A 25,220-nucleotide genomic window follows, 5' to 3' on the forward strand; every position below is an offset into this window, starting at 1 on the left:
ACTCTGCATGATGTTATGCTTCAAGCGTGAGAACCTGAAATATCAGGAATAGACTAAGAATCATTAAACCCAGTTTAATCAAGTGTTATTAGCAAGATATTTTAATTTCCATTAGCTGAGGTTAGAGTTTTCATGCAGATAGCTTTTCTGATCATGCCAAAAACTCAAATGTATTCTTAATCTAAATTGGAATAGTTATCTCAAAGGGTCTTTCAGTGTTCTCTGTTAAAGTGTGCTTACGTAACCAGTATGCGTTTCAATACTCTTGTACATCTCTTTCAGACCCTTCACGAATTTACAAACATTCTCTAAGTGATGCCTACAGTTCATCTGGTGAAAGTGCCTCGTTTATTTCCTCTGACCCCGATTTCAGACAAGGTGAGTTGCTTATAACTATGATGTATGATATTGCAGTGGTAGTGCCCTACTGATAATTTGAGATTGTGTTACATTGAATAAAAAGTCAGGTGCAGGTCTGCTTAGCACTTCAGCTTGAAGCTAGGCTGGCACCTTTTATTGTTCGATAGCGGAATTGATGTTTGTTCACTGGGGTCCCAATAAATCACACAGTGATAATATCAAACATAAGATGCACTTTCTCCACTCCTTGTAAAGACCTGTAGCCCCTGCTGCACTTATCACTAGTGATCGTCCTTGACTGGAGCTTTTCTGCTGCACACTGCTTCTTCTCACTAGGGAGATTGCTCCTTCTCCTCAGGGAAGTAATGTTTTCAACAACGAATGGCCCACTTATAAGTCTAGTCTCTAAAACATTGTGATACTCACCAGTATTGTTCTTCATGGGTCCTATTGCTCTGACTATAAAGGCTCTATTTATACTGCCTCCCTGAATCCTTGACTGTGCCTTTGTTGAGAATTTGGTATACGTTTTGTCTGCTGTTTGTTGTCGTACCCAGGTCTTGCTTGCTGTGCTGATATCAGTTTTATAACTTTCACGCCCTGCCGCCGAAGCGGACATGGCATTTAACGCCCCTCCAGCCTGAGCATTGGGACCTCCGCTCAGGCTGCGGGCCGTTAAACGCTATGTCCGCTCTGATGGTGCGTGAAAGTTATTCGCACTCTGGAATTCCCAGGCTGCAGATACATTTTTTTTTATATTTCTTTTTTATTCCGAAGGGAGATGGACTCAGCGCGAGCACATCTCCCGTCGGGATGGAAACAAAAATGTCCACCACCATAAACATAGAAAAGGGTCTCGGTCCCTTTTCGGATGACAGCGCCCATAGAAAACATGTTCAAAAATGGCCACCGTGATCTGAAAAGGGACCTAGTCTCTTTCCTTTTTTTAAGACAGGGGCCATTTTTGTTTACTTTTATTTTTTTCTACCGTGGCAGGCTCTGAAGCCATAATCACACCCGGGAAAGACTGCCTTTCACAGGTGCAAATACGTGATCATGCATGTTGATTCTTAGCTGACATAAAGGGATGGCCCCTGGAATTGGTGTACTCAACATTTCTGTGTCCTATCCTTTTGGTTTGAGAAGACACATATTTCAGATTTTCGTAGTGCTTTCTTTTTAGCTTATTTTTCTCTGTGCCCCACTAAGTATCTAAATTCTGAGAGACTGTTGCTGCTTCTCAGATGATGGACGGGTGAAGGGAAATAACTGGCCTGATTTAGACCTACTTTGCTAGGTTTCCAGATTTGTTGAAACCAACGGCACTAATGCATTCATAAATGGCCAACCCAAGTTTAGGTCGATTTTTAACATGCTCTTTGGGGCAAATCAATTGACATCCAGCCAGTCCTGTGCAAATACAATACCTGCCAGTCAATTGGTTTTTCATAAGTACCAAGGTAACAGGTGAAGGAACATCTATTTATATGAAGAGACAAAAGGCTGTCTGTCTGCATTCATCCTGTTTCGATCTTCAGCAATTGATGAGGAGTAGAAGACCCTCTTGGGGCTCCAAATCCATCTTTGATTAGATACTTTTTTCTTACTAATAAGATACAAATTCAGATTGAGAGATTTTTCCTTTTTTCAAGTAAAGCATTTTCTATGAGAACCGTAAGCGTTAAAAATATACCCTTTTTTCTCTCCATCTACATATGTTTGTGTGAATTGTGAGACAAGCATGGTATCAAGAGACTGAGACAGACAACAATTAATACAGTTTCAAAACCTTTATAAGAGTCAGGATGGATTGCTGCGTATCTTGCCCGATCACTAAGGTGGGATTTTCTCTACCTAAATCAAGTAAGGAAAGTCATGTCTGTCAGTCAAAACGCAAAAGCTGTCTGTGTCAAAACCTATGCTTGCCCTCACTTTTAACACCACGCAGTGTAGGGCTATTCATTATCAATAAAACAGTGTCCAAAACAAAATACAGAGCTATCTCTTGCTCCCTACCCAATGTTCAACTTGTTTGTCCAAAAGATGCTTGTTTCAGCTGATTCCGATAGCCTTGGGTTTCCCTTCCCGAAGTCCAAAACACACTTATTCTTAATGCACAGTGTTGGGTTGGTTTCTCAAAGTTCCACAACAACTCAAGGCTCCCTTAACCTGTGGTTTCCCTTCCCCAAGTCCATGGAGCACACTTGTTCTCAATGCACAATATTCAGTTCACTCCGCAAAGTTCCGCAAAACCTCAGGGTTTCCTTCCCCAAGTTCAAAACACCTTTCCTTACTTGTCACAAGCTCAATCCTCTTCAGACAGCTCAGGCTTCTCAGGGCTCCCTTTCCCAAGCTCAATCCCCTCCAGTTCCACAGAATGCTCAACTTCTCAGGGCTCCTTTCCCCAAGATACAAGTGTCTTTTGCAGTGTCCCCCTAGTTGTGGCGCAGTTGTCAGACCGCATGGTCCACCCACTACAGGTCGCACAACCAGGTGCCTTGGGCTCTTAACATGCCCTTTCCTTGCACAATAGATTTCCACCTTTTGGTTTTCTTCTCTGTTCAATTCACGCAGCCTCTCAACACTTTGAGGATTTTGCTCCCACTTCACTGTTCGCGTAGCTCCCCTTCCACTGCTTCCTACACAGCTTTTCACTTTCTTTCTTACAATCTACAGCAAGGATACAGTTCCATTATGTTATTTCATCAGAGACTTTTGAGAGCGTATACTTTCCTATGCCTGACCACTCTGATACTTGGTTTCATACAGTGCCTTGTTTGCTTTTCATTCGTTCACCTCCTTCTCCTTGGGGTGGTCGGCAACGTGCCTCCTGGGCTCCGCCTCCTTGACTAGGGCAACAAGTCTTCTTTACGCCATTAACAGCGATCAGCACACCCTTCAGAGTCCCACTCAAGATTCCGGCTCCTTGGAGACACGGCTCCCTCGCCATGCTCTTTCCCAATGCCTCCCTTTGCAACTGGTCAGTGTTCCAGAATCCCGCTCTCCACTGGATAAGTGTTAGTCGCTCAGGCTTCTCAGCTGCAGCTCCCTGGCGTCCTGCTTCCACACCTCGCTAGTCCACTTTGGCAATGATCCACCTTTTATACCTTAGTCGTGTTTCAATAGGCTGGAAATGTGAAGGGGGGATGAGATGAGGGTGACAGTATACCATAAATGTTCAGGGAAAGTAGAGTGAATGGAAGTTGGGAAAGAGAGGATACCGTGTCTCACCTTGGTTTGCCTGACTAAAGTTAAGGGGACGTGCCTGACCTTCTCTGCTTATAGCAGGCATCCTCTTCGTCCCAGTATCAAGGCAGTCAAATGGGGTACTAATACTTCTGGTCGCCGCTTCCTCTTCACTGTACTTCGGTGGACCTCAGGAAAACCAATGGGCATGCCCCGTTCTTGGTCATCCGAAAGGGGGCTTTAAGAGGATTTAATGTCAGAATGTCTTCAGAATTCTCACATTATGTATATATGTATGTTTCACTGCTGCAATAGCGGCAGTACCTCGTGGACATTTTATGTCAACATTGTTAAAAAATAGGTGTTTGTTGTATTGAGCTTTTCGTATACCCCAAACATTACAGTTTTGGGGCACAATTTCGAAAATGTAACTCTGCACTGCCAGTATGCTCAGAACGTGCACACACCTTAACAATCCGCACATACAATAAACTCTGAATGCACAGAGGCATGTGGAGTAGTCTCACAACGAGCATAAATGCATTCTCACTATTACTCTAATGCAGTCTACACGCACAAATAGAAAATGAAATCAGTGATTTTGTTAAACATTATTTTAAAAAACGTGAAGGTGTCTACTAATGAAATGGAGACGGCTACAAGCACTAGGATTGGCAACATTAAGATGCAAAAACACAATCCAAATGTACCATTTCACTAATATATATAAGTTCCTCCCACTACAAATGTAGCCTTGACTCTCTTTACATCACTATTCCACAAAACTCGCTTTGCGTATTTGGTAGCGCACATCTATGCTAATGTTAAAGTATTGTTGTTGTCGTGGGATGGACTTTAGTTGTATTGGCAACATTTTGCATTTGGACTGAAGATCAGTACCTTAACGTTAGTATTTCCAATCGTTGTAGGCTTCACTTTTTAATATGTAGTAACCAGAACACTTTTTTAAATGTTTTAAACATATACATATATAAATCACTGAAAAAAGGTATTTTCCATGAGCTCATAGGAAACGTAACCTTGTCTTGACTAAAAGTAATTCCTTGCCTCAAATTCAACATAGGGACTGTCTCACTTTCATAAAGTCGTGGAGGATTGAAGCGTTTTTAAAGATTGATCCCAGTAATACTGTGGTTCTCACAGTTAATGGCACACATTTCCTGTGAGATTAACTTTTCTGGACTGACTCTTTTGGCCCGGCGCTCAACATCAGTACCAGTTGTTCAAAACCTGGTCATCCTAATGGATGTTAATTTATCCTTGGAGGTTCTGGTTTCCTCAGTGGAATCCTTGAGTACTTCACGTGAAACGACTGAGATACTTTATGCGAATGCTAACACTTTCCTCATAAGGGGCAGCGGTCAATGCTTTCAACTCATTATATTTGGATTTCAGCAGTAGTATATCTTCAGACGTTTGAGGTTGTTTCCCTTGGCAGGGCTTATCTACATTGGCTCCTGGCTTTGTGCTTATTTAATTTGAAATCTGTCTGGTACAGAAATCCCTACACAGTGGTATATCCTCATCCTACACACAGTCTGAACCACTATATGCAGAAAACTGAAACCAACTGTCAGATCATTACACACAAACGTACACTTTGTTTTTATTTGTACTAACTGTGGTGAGTTGGTAGAAATTAACATTCTGTTCTGTGTGGCGGTAGAGCTGATGGCATATGGTTGGCCTGGCTGCTTGCTGATGTGCCTCCCATTTGGTGGAAGGAGCAGGATCCTGCAGGCTTGCTTCCTTGCAGTCAAACGCCAGAACTGTGTATCAGGGACTTTCAGGCCACCTGGAAAGGGGTTGTGAAACAAGTCATGGAAACCCAAAGACATCCTCTCCACTATCTCATAAACCTGTGGAGTTCATGAACCACAAGGTTATGAATTCCCTCACTCACCTACAAAAGCGTAACTGACAGTAACACGTCCAAGAACTGCACGATCAAGTGGAAATGCTGCAACATCCCACTCCCCACTCCCCGAGCAGTGGATAATGTGGAACATCATACAGCCATAATAGAAAATCCTCACACTACCTGAGAACTATAAAAGAGGTAGCCTAAAAAGAGCAAGGGCAGCAGCAGAACGGGAGGAAAAGGATATTTCTTTGTTACTCTCTGCACAGACGTAGACTGCAATGTTGGTTATAGGTGGTTACTTCCTTAGAGGCATTCTTGGAACCTGGAACCCAATACAAGGGTGCGACTACTTCAAGAAGTCTGGGAAAGACTCATTTTGTACAGTGAACCAAGAGGTCTGGGAGAGACCTATCCCTAAGGCAGAACCAGGAGGTCAGAGAAAGACCTTATTTGAATGTGAGTTAACAGGTCTTTCCTAAATGCTGACAGTCGAAAGGTCTGGGAGAGACCCATCTGGTAACAATGTGAGCTGGAAGTTGGGAGAGGTCCAACAGTGCAGCAAGAGGTGCTGGAGAAGCCCTGCAATGCATGTTTGAAACTAAGGAGGCTAGTTGGAAACCCAAAGGCTGCAGAAAGGCTTAAAGGTGCATTGTGAAAGCAGGAAGACTGAAGAGGGGTTAAGACTGTGGAAACCTTCCAGGAGAACTGTTATTTTGTAGAGTAGACTCTTGTAGAATAGGTTTGCAACTCTTTTGTTGACCAAGAATTTGAAAATGATACATTTAGGCATAAGGTTAGCCATGCTGCCAACAACTTGCTAATGATACGATTTGGATCTTTGTTTGCTACCTCCTATGGGCAGTGCTATGTACGATAGGGTGTTCTTGGAGGTGAGGTTTTATTTTAAAATCCTACCAATGACATTTAGATCAAATCTGATTGAATGTTCGATTTTTCAAAAGTGTCACGATTCTTAGATCAGTAAGCTGTAATTTGCCATACCTATTGTACCTATGAATTGTTTCCTTCATAAAATGCACAAGAGGTTAAGTAAAACAAACATATAGGTTCTTACCTGGGATCTTTACTTGAATCGCCTAAATCTGAAGCAACTTGTATTGTGATGAAATTGGTCCGTTACAGCTGATTTGCTATGTAAACTAGAGTATACTGAGGAAGCTGCATTTACGCTGGTGATGCGTCATATTGGTTTCATAGTACACCAGCATTATTCACAACGTTACTTGGCTTGCGTAGCAATTCCTTTTTAACACCAGATTGATTAGTTTGAAACAAGATAGCCAAATGATCTTGAATACGCTGTAATCCTTTTTGAAAAATATTTCTCTCTTGGAGGAGAAATAGTTTCGGCAAAATTAATGAACAGGTATGGATTTGTTGGCTTAGCCTTACTTTTGATTCTTGTCTCAATTGGGAAGAGAGAAGGTGGTAACCTGGATACCTTGCGTTTGTCAAGTACAAGAATTGTATTCTTCACGCAGTTTTGTGCTTGGTTGTGAAAACGGTTAGTTTATTTGGTTTGTTAGCTTATATACACCCTTTGTAGGTACATTCGGGGTACATATATCCCCATGCGGTCAGCCGACACGTGTTTCGATCCATAGGTCCTTCTCAGGCTATTGAGTGCGGTCCAGTATCCCCCTGTGGGGTTCTAATGGTCGGTAGGGTTTGCTCTGTAGATACAGTGGCTCCTCTTGGGCCCTCGAGCCTTGCTCCCACTGTTGTCGGTGTACAGCTGTCTCTGTCGGTGTACAGCGGTCTCTGTCAACCTTCTTGTCTCAATTGGGACCTGCTTGTGCAAGGTTTGGAGGTCTGCCAGTTATCAGGAGGGTATTGTACGTTTTGCTAAAGAAATGCAGGCTATTCTCGAATTTCTTTTATCCACCTTTATTGCAGGCCGGATTGTGGCTTTATACTCTGTGGAGCTGAGGTCTGGGCTGCAAACCAGTTAAACAGATTAGGTAAAATGGAAAATCAGTGTTTAAGAACTATTCTTAATCTCCCATCTACTATCGCTATAGAGTTTGCAATGCTTGAGTGCCTGCTCAGCTCTATGCATAGTGTGTTGCTGGTTAACAAACTAAACCTATATTTGAAAGTGATGCAAGCTCCTGTCAACTAACTACTATACTTATATGGACAACTTAACCAGGTCCAACTGCTGGGGTGCTGGCATTTGTACATGTATAAATTACACAGAGATCTCACCATTTGGTTTGTATGGTTTGAAATTTCCACAGTCGAATACTCCTCTAATAAAGTGAAACCTAATCACAAAAAGTTGATTTATGACACGGATACGGAACATCTCTTGTGGATTTGGCCTCAAAATCTTTAGCTCGAGATTATATTTATCAATACCTGAGCCATCCAACCAGAGGTGGCTATGTAACGGCGTACCCCAACAACTGGATTATTGTTAAATATCTATGTATTAAATTCAATCTTGTTGAGTCTTGGAAAGTGGGTTGTGGCCAAAAGGGAAGTAGCAAGGCATTTATGCTGTTGTAGATTGTGGATATGACCTTGAACCAGTTAAACCTTTGATGATGGTTTGTGAGGCACTGTTGGACATAAGAAGATCCACACTTTTATCGTGTGGAATTGATTTATGTCAGGCCAATCTTTCAAAGGTGGCAAACGTGTGTTCGATATTTGATGGAAATGTGGGGAAGGATTGAATATATTCTTAATATTTTATGTTGATGCTCATTTCTGTTTAATCTTTTTTATTGTCTGCTATTTTGAGCTCTTATTTTCTTAATTATTTTTCTATTTTGGATTGTACAAAAGCTATTAATTAGCTGAACTGTAAATTCTAGATAAAAAATAATGTAATTGTTTGCTCATATATATGCCAATATATGAGAAGGGCTGTTTTATTCCTTTTGGTCAGGTTTTCTTTGCCTATATCAGGGGAGTGGGGCTGGGCGAAAAAGAAGGGAGTTGAATTTCTATTTTTCTCTAGTGATTTGCTGTGATTTTGATCCTTTCTCATTTGTAATAAGAAAACTTATATTAAATCTGAATACAAAAATATATTGCTAGTCTAGATGAACCTTTCACATTTTGGGGGCTATTATAGAAGTTCATTATTATAATGGGTTTGTCACTTACTGAAGTAATATCTGTTGCTTGTAGGCAAGTGACTGAGGGTCGCTGGAAATAAGGGTGCACTGAAGTGAGGTCTTAACAAAAATAGCCATACCACCATAATGTCTCCTACAGGATTTCTTAAGCGCTTGGGGGTTGAAATCTGCAAAAGCGGTCTAGAATCAAATTGTCAATGTCCCAAGTCTCTTGCAAAAAATGTTTGGGGGATCTCAGAAATGTATTCGTTTCTGGTGACAGGAATTTACATGAAACCCCCGGTAGGTTAATATCTATAAATTAGTATTTATATTAAGGTTTGATTAGGAACTGAACGAGCCATATCAGATAAGTCATTCTGTTTCTCCAACAGAATCAGTTGTAATGTGTATTGGTGCCTGCTCATACTGCATAACATGAAAACATACACCCACCCTTACACAAAGAATTTTCTCAAAAAAACATACTTATACTCATGCCTTTACCCTTTTCACACCCACAATGACATAACTTTCACATTCTAAGCACAAACAAGCACACCTACCGTGAGAAGCACATGAAGACCAATCCAAAACAAAAGGGGTTGCATGGCTTCCAAAACATGTTTCGTAATGATAGTTTAAACCTTATCGTTGGCATTCCTAGTGTTTGTAGATGTTAACTTTTAAGGTAGTAACTGTAACGTTTCACAAAATAAAGATCTTTCTCATCGGTTAATTTATATTAATGTTGTATTAGCAACTCTATAATTAAGGGTCCATAAATGCAAAAATGTTTTAGTCTTGAACCTTTGTTTTCATCAATGAAACTTTGCCAAATTTTTATGTCCAAAATCATTGCAGAAAAAACTGTTTTTGCAGACTGATTGCAAAGTCTGAAAATCATGAGTTCAAGCTGAATTTCCTGAAATTGTCCACTTCGATTGTCAAGATTTTTCGCACACCCTTGTCCTGATGTTGTGCACATTGAAAGAAACTCGGATCAGTCAAACCTGATATGCTCGTTTTTAAAAAGAGAAAAAAAATATCTATTTCCGTATATGTGTAGTACGGTTATAGGGACAAAACTACCTGGAAAATATATAGCACAACGAAAAATATATTGCAAAATGCACAAAATGATTCGTTCCACCCTGCGTCCATTAGGACCGTACTACACATACGTAAATATAGATAAAATAAATGACTATAACGCAAAATGAAAAATATGCAGTGGAACACATAGTTGGCACCAAATTTCAACTACACACACACACACACCCATCCACAACCCCTCACTCTGAATACATTTCTCAAAATGCACTAATAACATTTCACTTGGAATAGCATGTGCTGCTCGTATGCAACAGGCTCTGTACAGAAGAGCACACCATGAGTACAGCAGCCGCGTTAACAAATACACACGAGAGAAATGCATGGAATACATTTCAGCCCAATAGCCCTAGGCAAGAGGCACTGCATGTAAGCCAACGCCATGAACACACCAACAACAACATGCTAAAAATAATACTGAAAAACATATTTATCAGAATAATGTGCTGAGAAGGATACACATAGATGAATGCAGTCGGAACAATGTACTCAGAGTAACAAGCCCACACCATGACAACAATACATCTGGAGAAATACACTGAGAATAAAATGTGTGTTGTGCAATAAGTCAGACAAAACAAAAGATAAAATCGGTTGGTGAAAAACGACTTTTAAAAAAGTCAGGATTTCCAACTGTAAAAAAGAAAAAAAAATCCTTCTAGAACAGTCTGTATATAATTGTGATACTGTCAGTTTTAAGAAATTGCAAATAGAAATATGTATGAGTATTTTTAAAGGAGTCATCGCGTGAAGAATTTTCCAAACGTTGCATCTCAGTGTGTACATTGCACAGATTATGATTGCATCACCATCAAACCACTCAAAAGTTTCTAGACTGCTTATAAGACTTTACTGGTTGTGCAATGTGATGTGATGTGAAGTAAGGCCATGTAGTTCTTTCAAGGTAGCCACACCGTAACATGCACTCTCAATTTGATGTACGGTTGTACCTTTTAGCAAATGTATGTTCCAGAAAACACATTTCTGGACTAGTTAGTGTTTTTGTGCTATCTACAGTATTGCAGTGACTTGTGGGAAAGAGTTGAAGCCTAGATTAAAAGTGACATCTTCCCCCGTGCTCTAAACGTGCAAGGGGCATTGGTATTCGTGGCCAAAGAAAAGTAATGCTCTGTGGGATCGCATGAAATCAACTTTTTTTGTGATGATGAGTATAATGTTGTAGATCAGTGGAAATCGCGTTTTAAAAAAAAAAAAAGTGCTAGGCTTTGGGGGCTGCAAATGTTAGCTTACTAGATGTTTTGGACTACAACTCTCATCAGCCGTAGTCAGTAGTCAGTCCTGAGGGATCATGGGAGTTTGTCCAAAACACCCGAAGAGCCACAGGTTGCAGACCCCTGATAAGTCAACAAACGCTAAGAATTTCAACGCTAAATTACAAACACTCAGCACATATTGAGTATTTCATAATGCAAACAATGTCCATCACACTACAGAATAAACCTGAACTCCCACTTCACGTATTTACAGAGAAACCTGTGTTTTAAGTACATTGAGATGACTTGCTAAGTTGTTGGCCTTAGCAGTTATGGTAAAATAACTAAATAACTTATTTCAAAATATTCACTCGAAGTAACGTATAACGTTTTGAGTTAACTGAACAAAACCCCAGAAATTCGCCAGGTCGGATAGTTTAATAACCTTAATTCCAGGCTGCTCCCTTTCCATAGCTGCTCATGTCACATGTGACCTCAAATTACATAATTCCTGTTTTATCTTAATATTCCACAATTAGTTTTGCAATCTGAACAAAAGGACTCTGGGCCTCATCACAAGTTTGGCAGTATTCTGGTGCAATTTCCGCTGAGTGGAAATAGTTTTATGTGCAGCGGTATAAGCACCGCATCATAACCTGGAGTGAACGCGTGCCCCACTCAGGCGGTAACGCTATTATCGCCTGGTGGAAAAAGCGCAGAAATAAGGGTTAGCGCCGAAGTATCTGCGCTAATAGCGCTATCTGCAGTGACCCTGGTACTATTAGCGCAGGCGGAAATTGCATCACCACCAGAACGGGAAGCATTGCAGCGGCCATCTTTAAAAACACAATCCACCCAGAATCTCCACTTCCTGCAGCTGTCCGGACTTGGAAAAAAGGCAAAATGTCAGAGGAGTGGAACAGAGGTGCCTGAAAATTGTTTGCGAAAATCAGAATTCAGTGAGGGGGAGCTGGTGGCCCTCATTGATGAGGTCATTGCCCACTGTGATTAGAAATATGGCAGTAGGCAGCGGAAGACTACAGGAAAGCGTAGGACAGCCATCTGGCATGCCATCAGCCAGAATGTAATTGCTGTGGTGAGCGTACCCCATGACAGAGAAGACTGCAGGAAGTGGTGGAATGAGGTCAGGGTGCATGGACTTCAGTCCCAACACTGCTAGGAGTCCCTATGGCCACGGATACATGTCAGCAGACCCAGAAGCTGGGCATGCCAACAGGATGAAGTGACAGGGTGGCACATCAGCCACCCACCACAGCAACTATGGGACAGGGCACCAAGGGCACCCCTGAGTATTACAGCAGCAGGAAGCGGCGTCAGGAAACCTAGCCAAGTGCCATGCACACCACACCAATGCTGGTCCACCCTGTGCCAGTAGGATTGTGGTGTGATATCGACAACGACCCCATGCAGCAGTCACACCAACGTGATGTCGGCCCAGTTGGCCTGCCCCATGTTGCAGCCACATGGAAGTACACGTCCCTCTACACCGACATGGGTGCAGCTAGCCTACCACTGTAGACCACAGCCCAACACTGCTGGCTGCACAGCAGTGCCCCATGGAGCCATGCCAGTGCAACACCACAGCCCACCATAAGCCCACCATAAGCACCTCAAGGCCCACTGCATTCCCTCCTGCAGCTGCTGAGACAGACACTGAGGCCACAGCTCCAGGAAGGGCGACTGTCGAGACACAGGGGCACATCAGTCCAGCCTGCTGAAGGCCCACAAACCCCTGGAAGCCCTCACCACCGCCAGCATGCCCATACACCTGAGGCAGACCTTGTCAGGCCATCCTATGGCACCCCTGCCCACAGCCCAGAGCCAATGCACAGCCCCGCTCCCATCCGGCACACATCACCAAGCAACACTGTCTTGCAGATACTGGAGGAGATGAGGAGGTTACAGAGGGACATGGGGGCAATTGGGCATATCCATTCCGAACACCTGCAGGCAATCTGTGAATGCCTGCAAGGGACCACCCGCAGGATTGTGCGGGCCATCACAAGGAACCGGGTGGAGGCAGCTACCAGTACGGCCACCCTGACAGTGTATGGGCAGAGGGTCAGGGAGTTGAACAAAGGGTTCTTGGCACTTGCAGAGGCCATCCACCAGAGCACGAAGGTCACAATCCAGCATATCCCCCCTAGTGGGGCTAGGCTCCACAGTTTCCATTTCTATGACTCCAACTGAGGAGTCGCAGCAGGGTATGCCCGGACACCAGTCCACCACCATTTCGGCTCAAGATCTCCGGGGGCTGGCATGGGGGTGGCGGGGTCAAAGAGGCCATGAATGTAAATAACATTGACACTTTTTTCCCTGGTGGCTGTTCTGGGAGGGGGATAGTGTGCTAGCGAGTCGGTGGTGGTTGGTGGGAGGGGAATAGTTGGTGCACATCATTTCAGTAGTTGCACTTCATCAATGTGTGGACGTTCCTGATTGAGTCATTGTATTTATTGATTGACGTGAGTGTCTCACAGTGGTGTATGCATGGCATGTGCCACGTGAATGTATTAAAATTAATTGTTCATCAGTCTCTGGCGAGCCAGTCTCCCATTCCTTACGTCCTCTCTGGCAATGCATGCATTTGGCTCTGCAGTAGGCACTACATCCTCATCCTCCAAGTGGATGCTCTTCTGGAGCTGAACATCTGGCAAAAACTGTATCCTGCCACAGTAGCTTCCAAAACCTTCAGGCCTAAGGTCCTGCTTAGCAATATTAGGAAGTGTGTGCAAAAACCTAAATCCTGAGGTAATGAGACTGAGAAGGGTTTGGCAGACTTCAGTATGTTCTGTAAACCTGCACTGAAGGACTAAGTGGAATACTGACCCTGAATATAGCATGAACCTTTGTTTGAACACTTTACTTCTCCAAGGAACAGTTTCTATGGGTTAGGTTCATGAGGCACTCTTCAGGCCCAGAGAATATCCATGCTCACTATTTTTGCATGATGAAGACCCATTTTGTTTGTTGTTTTAGCAATCCTTTGTATATCTACACTTAATAAATGTGTGGGAGAAGTATGGTCCATCTGGTGATTTGATCCCTGTCACAGATGTGCCAGGTAATAAATACCTGGAGACCTTCTTGGGCTGTGCTGCTTTTAACTGTAGCTCTAAGAGTGCATCAAAAGTACCCTTAATTTGTTCATAATGACCCGGTGTGCCTGTTCCAAATGTCAACGTGCCACCCGCCCGAGATAATGGCCTGAGCAAAGTGAGGGCTTTTACTGAGTGATGCAGTGTGTTGCCTGCCAGTAAATCCTACCTGTGTATCATTCCTAATAACACCTGTGGAAATGTTTAACAGCAGAGATGATAAAGATGATGACAAAGGAAAACTCACTTGGAAGTGGAGCAGAGAATGCCCTTTTCAGTTACCACTACCTAAATGTAATGAAAGCTGAGGAGGAACTACAAAAATGTCAGTTCAATGTTTGGGCCTATCGCACTGCTCTTGTCTATGTGCCAGAATGAAATGACAGTGTAGGAACTGTCCGCTGAGGCTTTAGGGATTGGGGTGGATGGATGGATGGATGGATGGATGGATGGATGGATGGATGGATATCAGGCAGAAGACCGTGGGCGAGGAGGTGGTGTTGGCGGAAGAGGAGAGGGGTCAGAGAAAAGTGGGGACAGAGGAATGGAGGATGGGGAAGATTGATGAAATGCTGGGGATAGAGTTTTGAGATGGTGAAATGAAAGGAAAAAGTTGCCCTCCTACCACAAATTAGAAAAGGGAAAGGTCAGGAATGTAAAAAAAAGGCTAGTGAGACCACATTACCAGAATTCAAAACCTATTATAAAATTGAAATCTTCTTACCCTAATGTATTGGACAAGTCAAATGGGACTTCAGATATCTGCCGACATTGCAGAAGGACATTTTCCAGAGGTCTGCAAAAGAGCGTCCTTACACTGAAAATCTGTTACCAAGGGCCGGGTTCGGGCTGGACCAAGAAACTCACCCGGCATGCTTTGCCAGTGCAAAGGATCTCTGGAATATGAAACCCCACCACAGACTTCTCCCAGTACGTTGTTGTATGGCAGAGGGTAATGTCGACAAAATCTCACATGTGGAATTGCTTTTGCTGGTTGGATGACTAAGCCCACTTTTCACTTTACTTTGTTCCCAAACCCATATAAAGGAATGTCAATTTCCTGAAAACTTTGAAGATACAGGACATTATACTGTCCTGTATTTTTTTTTACTGTCTGGACATATGGTGAAAAAATGAAATATATGCACTTTTATTTTCTAAGCCGCCATTACAGATTTAATTTCACTTTTCTACAGTAAGATCATGAGAACTGTTTTGTATAGTATTTTCTCATAAAATTACATTTATTGGCTTCTGTATTAAAAGGAGAGTGTGGAATATTGTGGCTAGCTTCCAATTGGCTCTATACAGTGAGCATCTGTTTTAGTTTGAGAATATCTCAGCAAACTAAATTAACTCTAGAGATTTCTACAGTTTGCTTGCTAATAAATGTGCTGATAATCTGTGACATTCACCCAAACATCTTGCATTGATCAAAAGTAGAACATAGAGGCGGAAAGTCCACAAGAAAAAACCGGAACTGAGTCCATTTCCCGTCTGGGGTGAACATGGCAGTGCCAACTAGAGGCAGAAATGATGTATTGCTTTCCCTTTGGGTAGAGGAAATGTAATGATCAGATGCAATAGTTTTGCATATGTCTTTCTATGACCAATTAATACATATTTTTGATTAGTCAAGTGTAGCAATAACATTTTATTCATCAATATAAATTAAAAAACATTCTGAACCTGCCTCCAATCACTCCTATTGCGTATATTTACCTTGAATGGTAGTTTATCTCTATGCATAGTGTAATGCTGATAAGCAGACTCAATATAATATAGATCCATCAAGCTCCACCTAATACACTATTGCAATTAAATGGTTTTTTAACTGAGGTCGACATGCTAAATTGTCAAAGACTGTATGTATGTACAGCAATTATTCAACAAACCTCTTATTTGGTTTGTATGACTGAATGTTCATTGACCATATTAGAGCAGATACACAAAAACATCCTTTATAATATTGATAAAGAGCAATCCCATGTAAATGCGTCTACAAACTCGTTGCTCAATGACTATTTACTACAGTATTCCCAACTACATCTGCCCAGGTATATATTATGTGGCTTCTCCAAATAATTGGATTATCATTAAATATTTACAAATTACATTTTAATTTGGTGCCCTCAATTGAGGTAGTGGAAGGACAGAGGGGTCTTGATAAGACAGATACGAAGCTGTAGACACTTGATGATAAACTGTGAAGCATTGGACCAATTGAGAAGAGCTGCACTTTCAGCTAGTGGTATTGAGATTGGGTGAATGGATATTACTAATGTGTGTGTAAGTTAGTTTGATGCAAATGATGTGAGCTTATTCTATCACTTTACCAAAATGTAGGAAACGATTGAATACATTTTTGAAACTTTTGGATGGCATGCAAAAATAGCATTAACTTAACTCAAAGTTCAGTGTGAAGAATATCCATCTCTTTAAGATATTGGGATATTTATTATTTCACATCTATGCATGAGGAAATTGATTTTACTTCTCAAATATTTATATGATGGCATAAAGTATTGTAACTATGGATTTGTAATAGTGATTTTAATATGTTGAGAATGTATTCATTATATTTGTCAGTAATTTTGCACAGTGGATGGTTTGTAATTATTGCGGAACCTGAGAATTGTATTTGGTTTGTACAAAAAGCTTAGAAATAGCTGAACTGTACTATTAATAAAAATTGAAAAATCAATACATTGGCATGATTTGCAAGGATTGATATTCAAGGAACCATGGCACAATTCCACTTCTGGTAAACAATTTATTATTGCATAAAGGAATGAAGATTACCCAGGCTTAGAGTACAGGGAGTCTTGATCGCATTAAAGACACAGAGGAGAGCATTATGCTTCAACTTCTTTAATCAGAACTGTAAGGCAGTTTCAGCAGTCTAATGAAAAAAATGTTTTTAATTATTCTTTTTACTTTCTGGAACTACAATCCCCAACAGTGCTCTAGTACATCCCAAGGACTTCCTGTCCTTGGAACCCTCAAGTCACTTCCTTTGTAGGTCCCTTCCACTTCTTTTGATGCTCTGAACTCTTGCATATAGACCAAGTCTCTTGTAGGCGAACTTGAGACTAACGGCAGCTCTGAGGGAACTCTTCGGACTTAACTAGGCACAACTGGAACCTTGAGTTTGCCAAGTGAAGCGCTGACGACACTCCCGTCTTTCCGGGAAGCCACTCCTCTGCTGGTTTTCTTATCCTCAGCTGCATAAATTTAAAGACAAAGTCAGGGAGGTAATATGCACGCCATACTAATCATTCCAAAAATACAAAATTGCTTGTTACATCACATACTAGTGCATAGGTCTGGCGGGAATATTGTTTGCCTCTGTGTCTTTAATAGAATCAAGACTTCTTGTGCTGTAAGCCTGAGTAATCTTAATTCGGTATCACCCCAGTACGGTGCAGCAGAAAATGCTGAGGACGAAAATGCAAATTTCTATGCAATTATTTGTGGGGGGGTGGGTTAGGGTAATAAGTTGGGGGGAGTATGGGGGAATGCAGGGGTCTCCTCCCACATATAATTGTGTTGAAATGTGCGAAAAGAAAAACACATTTTCGTCTTCCGTTTTTTCTATTTGCAGTAACTGCATAGATCGATCCCTTCGTGTCGAGACCGCAGGCGAGCATTATGTCTCAAAATAACTGTTGTTCATCCAGTCTGCTCGCAGAATTTCTGCTAGCGCCTTCAATGAATGCCTTAGATGCCATTGCTCCTCTAACTGAATGCGCCCCAAACCCAGTCAAATCAATTCATTACCTGCGTGCTTCATAATCTCACGCTTCCATCTGGCTGTCGTGGCTGCTGCCACCACCTTCTAATGCTTCCTACGCTCTATGAGAAACTAAGTTACTCATAGTTGTTGTGTTAGTTCTTGTTTCTTTTAGGCAAGGACGTGTGTGGTATCCTGCATGTTGTCTGCTGGGTGCTGCTTATGGAATGCCTAATAGAATGCCTGATAGAATGTAGATTGTATGTAGAGTGTGTGTGTGTGTGTGTGTGTGTGGGAGTTCCGAGAGTGACTGTTGGAGAAGGACTTCAGCATGGGACTAGAGCTGTTAAAATGAATGCTCCCTCTGCTCCTGTTTTTTTCTTAACCTACAACTGAAGATTAAAGTACTTACTTCCTCAAAAAAAATGAGAAAAAGAGAAACCAAGTTACCCCTGGCAGCCTAATGTCAGACGTCCTGAGGTCATACTCTCTAATGCAGGGTGCAACGCATAACCCATGACTGCTCTGGTAAGAAAGGTTATGAAATGGACGTAGAGTTAGTGTTGGTCCTCCTAGCTATGGTAAAAGTAACTCCCTTTGGGCCATATATTTTCCTAGCTATCTGCAATGCCTTAACATCAGAGAGACTCCTGCAGAAAACTAGGCACAGTAGCATTGCTAGCTTCGCTGAAAGTTGAGTGATTGACAGATATCTATTTGCAGGCCAGTTGACCAAAAACGGGAAGACCACATTAACATCCCATAGCTATCCATAATTTGGGAGCGTAGGAGCGTGAAACTTCATTGGCATTATATACTTCAGCAAACATAATATAACTCTCATTTATTTTTGGAATATCTTGGTTTACTCCATAGTTGACCTTCCCCAACATACCGTAAAATGTTAATTACACGGGTCAGTAGAAATTGGACCTCATTATTGAACATGTGAAGGGTATGTTCTCACTGCTATATTAGAGAGCTCAAACCTGATTTTGCACCCTTCTGAGTTGAAATCATTCCATAGAATAAGTTGTTTGGTCTCGTCCATTCTCAGTAGCAGCACTTCTGCTTGGGATTCTCATCCAATATTAATAAGTTTAATTCAGATGTGAACAGCTCACTTTCTTCACCTAGACACATACTGATGGTGACAGGCAAAGCATAAACAGTGGTTTTGTGTTGCTGTTGGTAATTATTTTTATCAAAGAGTGGACTGACATTTTGATGCTGAACTATCTGTGAGACCAAACTGAAATGCAAATGTTTGTTTCTCTGACATGGCACAGTGAGTTAAAGCAGGATTGTGGACCCTATTTTGGGAAGTGAACCATAGGACCTTTTGTTTGGCCTTGTTTATTCTCAGTTGCGGGCCAGAAGCATTTGGCAAAAGATACTAGTCATGCTTCCCCTTTTTAAAGGGTGTAGAACTTCATGGGTGTGGAATTGAAAATTAACTCAAAATGTCTCTTGATCATGAATACAGACTCTTGCTACTTCATGACCTATTGAGACAGCACTTCAACTGCCACTAAGCTTAAAAAGGATTATTTAGTGAAACAAACAATTATTTAACATTAAGGTCTGTGCTGCACTACCCCCTTTACCCTTCTTCACCCTTAACCTCTTCTAAACCCACATTCTGTATCCCATAACTCACCCAAGTGCATGTAAATATTTGTGTTGTGTTTCTACTTTTCATTTCTTATAGCTATTTTTGTAAGTAGACTGCACAATGTATTTTTCATTTCGGCATCCAGTCTTAAAACTGTGAAACCTGGATAAAAAATAGATCATGTAATTAAAAAAGCCTAAAATTGTACAAATGAAACATTTTGATATAATCTTTGGTATCAGTCCTAATAAATGCCCAGCATTCTCTAAACCTTAACACAAATACTTTACTGGTTGAATTTTTAAATGTTCGGTTAAGAAAATTCTTTAAAAATCCCCACATATTGAACAGGAAAATGGATTGTGACATATGTGGCTTTAAACACATGTGTGAGACCTGGCAGGATGAAGGACCTGGTCATGTCTCATAAACAGATAAGGGATTAGTGGAGTACCTGCTCCCATCAAGGAATAGAAGAGAAGTGGTTGAACTGGGAGTTTGTAGGTGGGGGTTAGAATGCCAATAGAGAGGTTTCTCCTTGTTCCTAACAGCAACGTCTGACCTTCAAGGGCATGGCTTTGCATCATTATTTAAGACCTGTAAAATTCTGCTTGGACCTACATGTGATTAGAAATCGCTGTCTTTTGTGGATCTTTCCATTGCGCTTAGAGACCTGACCATATATGTAGCCCCCATATGACTCTTATTCCAGTGCTCAGGCTGTTAAGCATGCCTTTGTGCTCATACGGGGCATGTCAGTGGGCAAACATGCGCCCCAGACAGAGGCTTACATCATTCCTGTACCGCCTTATGGGTTCATGTGTGTGCAACCAATCAAAAAGTTCACTACACCACACTTAAAACATGGTTGAGGTCACTGCCCAGTAATGGTTACAGTTCTACTTCGTCCTTGGCTAATGAACGTCCGCAGGTCATCAGAAATAAAATACTGTAAGATACCGACAGCACCTCGAGTATAAGCTTTTAAGGTATATTTTCTGCATGGAAGCGCCCTTCTCATTGTTTCACAAGATTTAAAAATAAGCTATGCTGGAGGTGCGTAATTGTAGTGTGGGGAAAGAAGTTTAAACCGTCCATATTTCACAGTTCTTACGTTGATGTATTTATTCTAAGCTGTTGTGGTTTTTCTTTGCTGGTGAAACATTATAATATGTATACACCCCAAAACAGGTAACGTGGTTTGGGTTTATTAAATGCTTTGTTTACTGCTTTGCGGATGTGCAGATCTAATCTTGCCTTTGAACATTTAGGTATTTCGGCATATTCTGCATCTGCTTGTTCACTATGCCCTGTCTTGTGGGTTATATGTTGCTTTCTTCTTATGCTCTAGGGCGGAAGAGTGATGGATTAAAGAGATATGACTCAACTGGCGGCTTAACAGTTCATGAAGATACCGGTCAAAGGCAAAGGTAAATAATTTTGGGCATCACCACTGTGGAATGGAACTTTGAAAAAGATAAGGGTATTCATGTTGAGTGCTTTGTTGCTATGACAAGCATTCCATGCTGTTCAGACTTAGTCAGTTGTTGGTGTTGTATAGAGAGCTGTAGTTTAGGACACAACCAAAGGATTCCAATGCATGCCATTTCTCCATTAATCTACACTGGTAACAGTTGACTTCACCTCATCGTTCCCATACTCGTGGAGTTCACCTCACCAGTTCATATGCCATTGCTCCATTTCACTACAAATATACCTTCCAGAGCTGGTGGAAAATAGTATTGCGTTCATGTGTGTGGCCTATTCTCAGATGTACAATTTGTGCCTACAACTGGTTTCTTTCAGAACTCGATTCATAAGCCTCTGCGAACTTGCATACTTGATTTTAACCATGTTACACTTTGTACATACAAGTGTATAGAATTGCAGTGCATTGATGATTTGTTCATGTTTTTAAAACCCATGCATCTGTATCATTTTCCAGTCTATGCACGGTTAGGAAATTGGAGGAATTTAGAAATGTTTTGACAAAGGACTTTTTTTGACCAAATGGTTTCTGTACATGTAGTTCCTTCTTCCATAAGCCCCCGATAGTGGACATTGCATCCCTTTACCTAACAGTAGGCTGACACCAATATTAGTAAATTAGCTATGCATGTTTAATGGTCTTCACAAGGATGTCACTAGTGTGGACCATTGTCGTCATACACCATGTTTCTTCTCTGCTAAGGTACACACCAGTGCTGTCCATTATCACCACTTGTATGTTGTGACCGAAACTTTGGAGGGTTGTTTTAATCAAGATGGAAATGCTGGTTATGAACAGGGTACACTTCACTAGCCATTGGCTAGTGATATTGGACTCTTGGCGAGTAAGAAATGGTGTGCTTTGTGTATGTATAGAATTGAGGTGGCGAGTGAGGTTTGCACCCTGGCATGAGTATATGGATTAAAAACAATGTAATGCAGGGTTGGCTTGGTACTTTTGAAAGCCAATACGAGGCCTGCACGCACTTTCCGATGCTTTAACCTTGAAACACTTGAATGTCAGGTGATTAAACCAGGTCGAACCTTCGGGGACATTTTTTGAAACAGTGGACATCTGGCTATAGCTGCTTTTCAGAATTCAGAGTTTTTAAAGTGGCATGAAGTTAGAGTAGTTGGGCAGGAAGAAAGGCAGATGGATGTGGAGAGTGATTTGGACCCATTCAGTTAGATTTAGGGTTGGTTTTGCATATGCAGTGCTCTGACACATTGTGAATTGAAGTAGACAGACCACACAAGTGCTATTACCAGAGATTCAAGAAATTGGAGGACCCACCAGTTAGTACCCACCTCTTATAGCGAGTGGACAGGCCACATGCCATAATAACTGGGAGGACCAGTGAGAGAGAGAGGGAATTTGTAAGGGAAGCTTGTCGGAAAGGCAGTGTAGGGAAGGGATGGTATCACAAGTATTGACACTGACACCATGGATACAATTTGTAAAACCTTTATTGAAAATAATGGGGTTGGAGAAACTCCTATTCTGCCCTATAACTAAGATGAGAGTAGTCTTGACCATCAAACGATGAACAAAACAGTCCTAGTAGAGACTGTCAAATCAAAATGGCATATGCTAACAAAAACCTAATGCCTGTCCTATCTCTTGTAAAAAAAGTGTAAAAAGGAGAACATGTATGCAAAAGGAAAGGTCAGTCTTCGAATGATGATGTGGCTGAACCAGCTCTCCTGTCCACGTTAGGCCTCATGGGGTAAGGCGATTCTTTTAGGCAGGATGACACACTCTGGCTCGGCTTCCAAAACAGTACACAGTTCAAAACCGTGAATCGAGGCCTGCCTGGTCTACCACGTTATAAAGTTCCTTTCTCTGATTTCCAAAGTAATGTTTAAACAAAACGTTCACAAAGGCCCCCCTATGCCGGGCTCAGACCTTTCACTACACAATTCTCTTAGGTCCCCCCTCTTTCGGGCTCAGATCTCTCACAATACTGTTCACACAAAGTTGTAAGGGAGCAAGCTTAATATACTTCAGGTCTCCCTCAATCGGGCTCAGACCACTTTCAGATGTCAAGTCTTTTGAATGTGTGTGGCTTTCGTTACAGACCACCGCAGGACCACTTTGACTTAAAGGAGAGTTCCGGGACTTTTTTTTTATTGTCCCTACGGTTCGGCCATGTGTTTTTAAGCATAACTCGGTAGATCGTAGAAAACTTCCCTATGGACCTTACCCGACTTTTCGTCCATTAACGCACTCGAAATCAGCCGCCATTTTCTGATAATCCTATCACTTGCCGCATCGCCCTGGCTCACCTGCTTTTGCGGCACTAAATCAAATCCCCCGCCCCTGAGCCTGACATCAGCAGACGCGTACCGCCCATTTCCCAACGCCAAAGCACGTTTCGTGTCAACAATCGCTGCGCCTCAGCTAATGAAGTGTCGCCATGGAAACGGCAGGACGCCTCTTTCCTCAATAAGTATAAACACACCGTTTCACAACACACAGCAGCAGATTTTCGATTCCATTACTCTCGCTGTGTTACTTTGAGTATTCTGTGACTCGTTTCTGTGCTCTGGTCAGCTACCTTCGTTGATTGTAGCCCGTGTGAACAGATACCAGTACCACCGCTATAAATTATTTTACTTTCTTTACCACACAATGGCTACAATAATGCCGTATATGTACGAGCCCGAGTACACCGAGGAAGAACTACTGGAAAGGCAAGCACGCGAAAACGATGGGGATTCGGACGGCAGTTGGGAGGACCAGTCAACGGATGAAGAGCCTGGACCATGTCGCATGGACGGCGTCTCCACCTGGTGCACGTGCAATCGGTGCGAGCTAATGCCAACTGAGGAGGAGAACTGCTGCTGCCGTGAAAATTCCGGGTGCTTGGCCTACATTTCGGAAGGCGAGCCAAGTCCGCAATGCATCACCGAGCTGCCAAGAGTTCAGGGAAGCCTGCCTCTCACGGACAGTGTTGAGGATGATGATGGTGCTTATGCACGAACTTTGCGGCACTGTTCGTCCGCGTAATCCGAGTAACGAGTAAGTATACTCTGGTTGTGATGTCAGTGATGCCACTACTATTTCATGGTCGTCTCCCACATATAAAACTACATCTACATATCATTCGAATGCATGTAAATTGGTTCCATGTTGTGCATTTTCTAGATAGAATTTTTTTCAAAGCAGAATGACATTTTTGTACCTGAATCGACAGTGATAAGAAAGTTGTCATTTTAATACAGTTTGCATCTTTCATTTTCACAGGTGGTACAGGCTGGTGGCCTATCGTTGCTTCACTTGGTGGCTTCACGGGAGGCTCGGACACCGCGTTCGGAGAGTAATACCTGCCTGTGCGGTACTTGCCATTAGACAACATTTCCCCAGCGACAGTGGACAATACCGCGGATTGTCCCTGGATGTGCTGCAACCGCAACTTTACAATGTGTAATGTTTATTATTTATGTTCAATTGAAATTAAGATCTAAAATAAAACCCAACATATATTTTAACAATGGTTGTTTGGATTTTTTAAATGAATCTAGTGTGTCTCCATTGAATAGTCTTCCTGTGCCTTGTCTTGTCACACCACATGTCTCCGGCCAGCATCCTCCCTCACGCTGGCCGCCCACCTTCAATCCACATAACCGTTGAACCCATATGCAGCAGACATACATATGTTATTTTGCGGGTTGGCATCAAGCCTCCCGGCCTTGCCTCCTCCCCCAAAAATACTTACCACACCACTTTGTTCAAGCGTTGGCAATAAAAGGAAGGCCGTTGGATTTTATTGATACAAAACATGGTTATAGGTAAATAATCAATATGGTTGATCATAATAAATCATCCTTTTGGGCACCGGGTACAGAGATGACCCCCTCTGGCCCGTGCCGCCTTGCCACCACAGGCCAGCCTGCTGCTGACTAACTGCCTAGGGATCCAGGGTCTCCAGGGTGAACTGCAGCCATATATTCTCCTGGGAGGGTGAGGTATTTATAAACTCACCCCCCTGCCTTCCATGTACTAGATCCTGCAGCCTGCCTCTTACATGCAGTTAGATGGCCTCTCCTTGGTGAGGCCCTACGGCAAACGAGTCTTGTCTGCACGACCACCGCCCCAATCCACCCCCCCGCCCTATCAAAGGCAGTTCGCACCGGGGTACTTGCGCTGGCAAGTGGAGCTGTCAGGGAGCGATAAAGGCCAAGAGGTGCCAAAGACCATGTACACTTCAAAGTGGTCTATAGAGCATGGGTTGTTGTTCCCATGTCTACCGCCAGACCCCGTGTCTCCTGCCAAGCATCCCCCCTCACGCTGGACGGCCCCCTGCAATCCACATAAGTGTGTCTCCATTCACGAGTCTTCCTGTGTCTTGTCTGCACGACCACCGCCCCAATCCACCCCCCGCCCTATCAAAGGCAGTTCGCACCGGGGTACTTGCGCT

General features: G+C 42.4%; 1 protein-coding gene across 6 annotated transcripts in view; it reads left to right on the forward strand.

Moving 5' to 3' along the window:
• PTPN13 (protein tyrosine phosphatase non-receptor type 13) overlaps positions 1-25,220 on the forward strand; it is a 1,388,150-nt gene that overhangs the window by 513,199 nt on the left and 849,731 nt on the right. For all 6 annotated transcript variants that reach the window (XM_069630435.1, XM_069630437.1, XM_069630436.1 and 3 more), the window contains 2 exons: positions 283-378; positions 20,663-20,741. In XM_069630435.1, the coding sequence (XP_069486536.1) occupies positions 283-378; positions 20,663-20,741 (175 nt within the window). The remainder of the gene's footprint in view (positions 1-282; positions 379-20,662; positions 20,742-25,220) is intronic.

This window comes from Ambystoma mexicanum, chromosome 6q (genome assembly GCF_040938575.1).
Source record: "Ambystoma mexicanum isolate Mex_15411 chromosome 6q, UKY_AmexF1_1, whole genome shotgun sequence".
Lineage (NCBI taxonomy): Eukaryota > Metazoa > Chordata > Amphibia > Caudata > Ambystomatidae > Ambystoma > Ambystoma mexicanum.